At 35.1% G+C, this 8,787-nt stretch overlaps 2 protein-coding genes across 2 annotated transcripts in view; both read left to right on the forward strand.

The window, feature by feature from the left end:
• Positions 1-2,760, forward strand: part of LOC129798639 (60S ribosomal protein L3) — an 18,009-nt gene extending 15,249 nt beyond the window's left edge. Inside the window, exons 5-6 of the mRNA XM_055841893.1 lie at positions 1,776-2,165; positions 2,366-2,760. Coding sequence (XP_055697868.1) covers positions 1,776-2,165; positions 2,366-2,707 — 732 coding nt within the window. The 3' untranslated portion in view covers positions 2,708-2,760. The remainder of the gene's footprint in view (positions 1-1,775; positions 2,166-2,365) is intronic.
• A 299-nt stretch (positions 2,761-3,059) lies between these two features.
• Positions 3,060-4,462, forward strand: LOC129798641 (uncharacterized). The gene has a single exon (XM_055841897.1). It carries the CDS (start codon positions 3,170-3,172, stop codon positions 4,283-4,285), a length of 1,116 nt encoding a protein of 371 aa, XP_055697872.1. The 5' UTR covers positions 3,060-3,169; the 3' UTR covers positions 4,286-4,462.
• The last annotated feature ends 4,325 nt before the right edge of the window (positions 4,463-8,787 follow it).

Consider the following 8,787-nt stretch of genomic DNA (forward strand, 5'->3'; position numbering starts at 1 on the left):
AAAGAAAAGTTTAACCATGAGAACAAAAAAAATGGAATTAGTTAATAAACACAGAAGTAAAGTTATATGTAATGCGATCATGTTACCATTCACAGTTCGGAATTTTTATCGAAGTAATGGTACTTGTGATAAAAATCGATTAATGATGCTATTATCATTATGCTTACTTACTTGGGTGACTTCAACGTCCCTTTAAGGGACCGGATCTCTAGCACCTCAGCGTACCAGCTGTGTCCACTAATTCTTTCCATCGTTTCCTGCACAGTAAAAAAATGTGTTAAATTTTTTACTACTATAATAGTGCAAAATCGGGCATTTTAGTTGTTTAATTCAAAAATGTTTAAAAATGCACAATAATTTGGTAATTTATTGTCACGTGATTGAAAATTACCACTATTATAGTTGAAAAATTTTCGACAATGTTGTTTAATTTGAAAACGTGTAAAATTTTAACACTATAATAGTCTGAAATCGAATAAATTAATTTATTTAATTGCGATCTGTGTAAAATTTCTCACTGTTATAATCATAAAAAATTTTCGACAATGTTTTGTAATTTAAAACTGTTGAAAAATTCTAAAAATTACCACTATTATAGTATGATTATAGATTTTCATATTATTATAGTGTGAAAAAATACACAACTTTATGGTATTTTTTGTCATATGATCAAAAATTAACACCATTATAGTTTGATCATAATTTTTCGCACTATTACAGCGTGAAGCCTTGTGTATATAAACCAAATTTGTGGAATTTTTAAACAAAAGTTGTTGAATTTTCAGACAAAAGTTATTGAATTTTTAAACAAAAGTTGTGTAAAAATTGTTGAATTTCCATTTAAGACATATACTTCAGTCGAGATGCTTTTCATTGGGCAAAAGTCATATAGAACATATAGTTATTTATATGCATAATAACTACATATATCGTGAAGATCCGAGCATCAGATGTAATTATCTCGCATTAGGGAGGATCCCGAGTACAGGAAAAAAACATTTCCAACATTTCAAATGTCTAAATAGGCAAAAAAAAAAAACTAAAAAAACGAAATGAAAATTCAACAATTTTTGAATTCAACAACTTGAAATTCAACAACTTTAAATTAAACAATTTTAAATTAAACATTTTTTCCAAATTTAACACTATAATAGTGGTGTGAAAAATTACACACTATAATAGTGTAAATTTTTTTTACTGTATGGGACGTCCTCTCATCCTTGTCCCTTCAATGATCACTCGTAAATTGTTGAACCATTTATAAATTGGGACATTTGAGATTTTCTCACTGTTTCAGCCGAGCAAAGAGAAAACAAAGACTGCGAAATAGAAGAAAAAGACGATTAAGAAGAATAGGAACTGCTTTTCTTCCTTTTGAATCTCTAAAACGGTGAGAAAATCTCAAGTGTCCCAAATTGTAAATGGTTCCAAATTACCTCATTTTACCTTAAATCGAAAAAAAAAATAGATAAATGTGGCCTGGGTTTTTCTAATGCGACTATCCTTGGCCAATGGAAGTTCGCTTCCGTTGGTCTAAAATACGGATCGGTGCTGACCAATTAATTCAGCATCTGGCCGTAGTGTCGCAGATAAAACTGCCCTTCGGGAGGCGGAGTTTGATATATTCCTGTGACGCCTTGTAGCCGCTCAGGCAGTGACAAGGGGCCAAACCATATCACGCACAGATTATTTCTTTCCTGCTTTTTTTTGGGAGGGGGATTTTGGATTTGTGGGAGAAGGAATAGGGAATAATGGGAGTCCTTTTCTGTGTGTAGATCAAGTTGATCAAGCAGCGTCAGAAGAAGGCGCACATCATGGAGATTCAGCTGAATGGAGGAACTGTGGAGGATAAAGTGAAGTGGGTGAAGGAGCGCCTGGAGAAGCCGGTGCCCGTGAGTGAGGTGTTTGCCCAGGATGAGATGATTGATTGCATTGGAGTGACCAAGGGCAAGGGATTCAAGGGAGTTACGAGCCGTTGGCATACCAAGAAGTTGCCCAGGAAGACTCACAAGGGTCTCCGGAAGGTGGCTTGTATTGGAGCTTGGCATCCTAGCCGAGTGTCCTTCACGGTTGCCAGAGCTGGTCAGAAGGGTTACCATCATCGTACGGAGATCAACAAGAAGATCTACCGTATCGGAGCTGGAATCCATACCAAGGATGGCAAGGTAAGATTTCTGAGATTTTTTTGGGGGGGGGGGGATTTCAGGATTCTTTGAGATCACGTGATGATTCTTTAGAGCCAAAAAAATTATCTGATTCATGTTTGAGGATAAATGATAGGCCTGACTTTCAATTCTTGAAAGGAATTTTCAGAGGGGAAGTGATTGAGGGATTTTTACAAAAGGGATCTTGTTTGAAATTTTAGTTGGTCAAGAACAATGCTTCCACGGAATATGATCTGACGGATAAGTCCATCACGCCAATGGGAGGATTCCCGCATTACGGAGAAGTCAACAATGATTTTGTCATGATCAAGGGATGCTGCATTGGACCCAAGAAGCGCATCATCACGCTGAGGAAGTCTCTGCTGGTGCATTCCAAGAGATCGGCTCTTGAGAAGATCAGCCTCAAGTTTATCGACACCTCCAGCAAGATGGGTCATGGACGCTTCCAGACTACAGCCGACAAGGCTGCCTTCATGGGTCCACTCAAGAAGGATCGCATCCGGGAGGAGAAACTGCTGGCTGCTGCCTCAAAGACAGCTTAAGTTTACACTGGGAATTGTGTATTCTTTGCTAATAAAGCAGAAGTTCAGGAAAATTGTTTATTTATTTTGTTTTTGGTCCTTCGTTGTCCTGAAGGCTTTCCGGAAGGAAGTTTCCGTACTGAGATTTTGTTGTTATTTTTCGGGAATGAAATCTAGAATTTCCTTGAATCAACAAAAAATCCCGGATTCTTTTCATTTTAAAGCCGTACGGTCCTAGCAATGCAAGCCACAAGGCCAGAATCTGGATTAGTTTTCCAGGAGCCCAAAGTGAGGTTATGTTCAAGTAAATTCCATGAAAAAATGAGTTTTCATAATTTCCTGGCATTCCACCAGGATTTTTGTAATGAAAGAAGATAGATAGAGTCATAATAAAGTATCTCCTGGCCAGAAATACAAGATTATTTGGGTAACTCCCACAAATTTGAGGTTATGTCTCCTTGACAATCAAAACGAGAACCGCTGATGAAGCAGGAGCTAGCAGAGTTGGTAAATCCCATGGGGAAGTACACTTTCAAGCTTGGAGACTCATTCAGCAGCTACAAGGAGTTGGAGGAGCGTCTGGAAGCCCACAGTAAAGAGAGTTTTGTGACTTACTGGCGCAGGGATACAAGAACCGTCCAGGGAGCGCAGAGGAAGACATCCAGGCCTATATCTAGTGATCTAATCTACTATTCCTTGCGCCTGGCATGTGTCTTTGGTGGTCAGAAGTTCTCCACGCGTGGCCAGGGGAAGAGAAGCTGTCAGACACTGAGATCTGACTGCCCGGCATATATCACACTGAGGGCATCCAAATGTGGCCAGAAACTCGAAGTTATATCCCTGTGCAACACGCATAACCATGAGCTATCAGAGAAACTCAATAAATCCCTGGCGAAAAACAGGAAACTCTCTCCGGAAATGAAGGAGGAAGTTTTGCTGTTGCTGGCAACAAATGTGACCAGAAGTTTCATAATTGAGTACATCAAAATAAAGACTGGGAAGGAGCTGACGAAGAAAGATCTCTTCAATATGGCAGCAAGTTCCAGGAGGAAGGAACAGAAAGTGGAATCTCAGACCAAAGTGGCAGAAACGCTGCAAAATATGAAAAACTTTCTCCTCAATCACTCAGCCATGTACCAAAAATTCCAGGAAAATTGTGAGGGGACCCCAGGTCAGAAATTTGACGATTCAGACACCTTTCTCGATGATACAGTCATCATATCATCTCCTGACACCACGGACATTGATGTCGAGACCTCAGAAGCTTCTTCGGTTCTGGGAATAATTCCGGATAACTCTCAATCAGGGCAGTACATTGAATTCACAATGTCAGAGGCATTTCCAGAAGATGCAGATATCATTCAGTATCTCTCAGAGGGGCCAATTGAGAAGCAAGAGACAAAGGAGAAGCCACCACGAAGGAGGAAACGCTGGAAAAATGCCTGCTATTGCCGCTGCCGAGGAGCCTCGGTGAAACTTCTGGAAATGAGAATGAAGTTCCTGAGGCTAAAGTGCCGAAAGATGCAGCTGGAGCTAAAGGAGCTTAAGAAAAAGAAAAACATCTTCCAGGACATTCAGTATTCATCATTTCAACTCTAGAGATACAATCAAATCAAAGAGATCCTTCAGCATTTTCTGTTCCAGCTGCCGTGATTTGCTATAACACTCCTTCACAGCTTCCTGACAGTCAGCCTCGGCCTGCAGCAGTGCAATCATCTGGGAAGAACTCTGCAGGAAAGACATAAAAATCAGAAAATAGAAAGCTCTCTTTTGACCGCTCTTACCTTTTCAATCTCCTTCAATTTTCCCGTGGATTCCTCTGCAAGCCTCGGAGATTTGACTCCATTTTTCTCTGTCATATCAGCTGAAGTCTTTCCATCCACTTTCCCCCAAAGGGTCTTCACTTGTTCCTCCAGATTCTTGACCTTCTGCCGAATATTATCAATCTCCGCAACATTATTTTTCTCATATTCCACAAAAACATCCTGCTTCTTCCTAAAAGGTGTTTTTTTCTTCCCTGTAGTACTGCCCTTGGTAATACTTGAGGCACTTGCAGTTAATTTCCCAAAGGCATTGGTGATCTTCCTAAAGATAACAATTTCATCATCTTCTTCAGGAACTTCCTCCCTCGACTGGATTTCTTGTTCCAATCTCTCGCACTTTTCCGCAAATGTATTTTTATATTCAGGGAAGCACTTGGAGTTAAGAACTTGGTGGGACTGATTTTGCATGGTAATTGCAGGAAATTAAGGAAATGCAAAAATAAATAATGAAAAACTCCTGGCACTTCGGTTTTTGTTTTGAGTTTTGATTCCAGTTTTTCTTGTAGAATTACATTTCAAAATTCTAGCATTTCTAGTAGTAGTGTTAAATGCAGTGTTCTGGGATAGATGGCGGTAGTAAAAGTCCGCCAAAAATTCATAACGGTGTCAGTTACATTTTAACACTTAAAAACCCAAAGTGGCATTTTACTCCAATTTTAAGTTTGGAGCTTCATAGTAGAAATTCTATTCAATATTATGCTAAAGTGATAACACTAATGTATAGAGAATTTAATTAGCTTTCGTTTAATAGAAAAAAAATAGTTGATAACTTTTTTATTATTTTAAATAATGGGAAAAAAACAAAAAATGGGCGTAGAATACCAAATTGGCGTAAAATGCCACCTTTTAACTGCTCGAACTCCAAGAGAGAGCAGTTTTTTTATATGGAGGGCATCTGAAATGGACATTTGAATGGCTTACACTACATAACCAAAAAAATATTAATATTTTTTGAGTTTTGTCATGATTCGAATAAAATCGTAAAAAATATGTGAAAATGTTAAAATAATTATTAAAAATTAAGTAATATAAGACCTAGAATTGTTGTATAATTTTAATGTAAAAAATAAGGTGAAAATTCACTTTTCGCTTTGTTTTTCTTTTTCAATTCCCTGTTGGAATTTCACATAAAATTTTCTTAAACAAAAGTACAAACTATATATGAGAATTTGAAAATTTTACAGGAAAATATATAGATACGTGTTCTAAGATCCTTGCCAAATTGCTAGAAAAAAGGAAATTCAATAGAAATTGCCTTTTTGCTACGAAAATCTGTATAAATTCACTTTGGCATTTTTTCTCAATTTTCACAAAATTTATATAAAAATGACAAGAAAAATGGGAAAATATTTATTGAAAAAATAATTTATGAATCTTAGAACTGCTGTAGACGTCTTACGGAAAGAAAAACTATTGAAAAATTGCTTTTTTGTGGAGAATATCTGCACTGGCATTTTATGCCAGTTTTGGTATTTTACGTGATTTTTTGGCTCGGGTTTTAAAGTGTTAAAAATTCGAAGATTTGATGAAAATTAAAATGTTTTACTCGTTTCACTAAGCTTGTTAGGTAATGCACTTTCAAGAATTATCTTAGATTGGGATGTCCTTTTCTACCTTACAAGAACCAAATTAGTGATAGTTCTAAGCTTCAAAAAATGGCGTAAGAAAATTTTCAAATTAGACGAAAGTTTTAACCCTTTAAGTACGAGTCGCTTTATTCTGATAAAAAAGCAATAATAAAAAGAAACTAATAAACAAAATTAATTAAATGTCTTACATCTAGCCTTGAACAATCCAACAGAGTCTGATTCGGTAGGGGAGACTGGGGCAAAACTTGTCAAAAAGTATATTTAATTCTTTCACGAGCTGTGAGAAAAATTAAACGTTTTATAATGAGCATATTCTTATAGGAAATTTACTGTTCTACAACATTGCAGAAGACTATTTTCCTCTATCTCGAAAGAAATGTGATTTTCGAATTATTTTCTAAAAGTCGATTTTGTGGAGATTCTCAAAATTGCTGGGGCAAATTTTGTCAGTCTTTGGATAATTTGTGAAGTTTTACTCTCGCAAGCGTTAAAAATATCAAATAGGAAATTTATTCCTCTGCAGTCGAAGATAATTTTTCTCTATCTTACCGAGAAATGTGCTTAAATTGAGCTAATCAGTATTGATATTTTCGTAAGCCAAATATTCCAGAAATAGGGTTCAAAATTTCATTATTTTTTATTTTACACAATCCTTCCTCAAATCCATTGAAACTTTGTAAGTTTAAGAAGGTTCATGAAGGCTATCTATAATAAAAATTTCAAGCCTCAGTCTCTTTTATTTTTAGAAAAAATAGTGAATATTGAAATTTAACAAATTTTGACAAATTTTGCCCCAGTCTCCGCTATATTTTTTGCTTCTATGAACGATAAGAAAAAAAAGCCTAAAATTTTAAGTATTTTTTCTGACGATACCAGTGAATGAAAATTTTTACCCTAATGAAAAATATTATGTATGAGTAATGTACTTTCTATTTCCAAAACGGTTCTGCTTAAAAAATTTGGAAATATAAAAAAAAAAATAATAAAAATCATTTATTAATGTAGTCATTTTGAAAATTCGTCACTTTTGAGCTTAAATACTTCCTAATAGCAATTAGCTGGAGATTTGCACAAAATATCCTAGATTCCTACAACTTACAAACCTATAACTTTGGGTAGTCAGGAAAAATTATTTTCTCTATGAGACACGGGTGACTCAATCATCATTAAAGGGTTAAAGGAATTAAACATTTCAAATTGATATTACTTCGTGACTGTTGTTTATTAATTTCGGCCGCAACGTTTTAGTAAATTTCGTTAGTGAACATTAAATTTTTCAAGCACTTAGTTCTTGAAATATTCTCAAAAGAGTAACTTCTGGAAAGGAATGTCTGTTGCGACGAGGAAATGGTAGGGGGAAGTGGGGCACTTTTGAAATTGGGATTTTTCACCTATTTTTAAATAAAATTGACCCTTATCGTGATATAATTTAGCTGCACAAACAGATTCAGAAGCTAAATTACATTATGATATAGGGTAAATTAATCTAATTCAAAATCTGCTCCAAATGGAAATTTTTCACTACTCCAAATGGAAACGTCACTGTTTTCATGATAAATACAGTATTAAATTACTATATTTATACATTTTCTATACCACAGTTTTATTATTTAGTTAATTTTGCTCCAAATAAAGCGAAAATCCATTCATATTCACAAATTTAAATTTGTTAATTTCTCAGAAAAATTAAAAGTGTACCTTTCACCATCGAATTTTTCATCGATCGACCATGTTTTCCAATGAAAGACACAATGAGGTGATTGTTGTTTATTCGTTTTGTTTAACATTTGTGTCATATTTCTGGCTAATTTTAGTTAACCCTCTAACGGACAATAACGGTTTTATTTATTTAAAAGTGCTATAGTGTCCTCGGTAATAGTCTTATAAACATCTCTTGAAAGTTTGAACTCATTTTGACTCTTCGTTTTGTTGCTATTCCCAGTTTTGTGTGACAGGTCAGAGAAAAAGCAACAAAAAATATTTGTGCAATAAAACTCTTTTACAATTTCCATAAAAATACCGATTTAAAGTTATCTGACTAAAATAAATTTATTTTTTACTGTAAGATATGTCATTCTACTTTGTCTATTTTATTTAAAAAATTTGAAAAAAACTAAAAATGTGAATATTAGATTCAAAAAGAGTTTGAAAAAATTTGTATATTTTCTCACCTAGCGCCTAAACTAAAAGAGATAACGAAGAATGGATGGTTTTTTCGACTTTATTGGATCATAATTATCCTATAAAACATTGTTTTAGAACTTTTTTTTCGCATATTAACTCTTTCCGGACCACAACATATCCAGCGAACGAATTTCAGTAAAACTCACTTTATTGTAAGTCTTACTGGTCAAATATGATACTTTTGTAGAGAAAGAATTTTCTCCGCCTCTGGGAAATTGGAAAACTCATGGGAACTCTCGTCCCCTAAAGAACGCAAAAGATAGAAACTTGGACAAACTTCAATTTTCCAAAAGCCAATAATATCAATTTTGTGAATTATTTTTGCATGTCAAATAACTCCTTTACAATGTTGATCACTAAAACAAGAAGAATTATTGACCAGTATCTTGTGGGATATCCAGGAAGTGCTGAAAATGACACTCAGCTCCTGCTTGCCAACAGATTCCTCAAAGTATTTCACAGAATAGCACTTTAACACACATTTCTCTCAACAGGATGTTATTGC

Source organism: Phlebotomus papatasi, chromosome 1 (assembly GCF_024763615.1).
Source record: "Phlebotomus papatasi isolate M1 chromosome 1, Ppap_2.1, whole genome shotgun sequence".
Lineage (NCBI taxonomy): Eukaryota > Metazoa > Arthropoda > Insecta > Diptera > Psychodidae > Phlebotomus > Phlebotomus papatasi.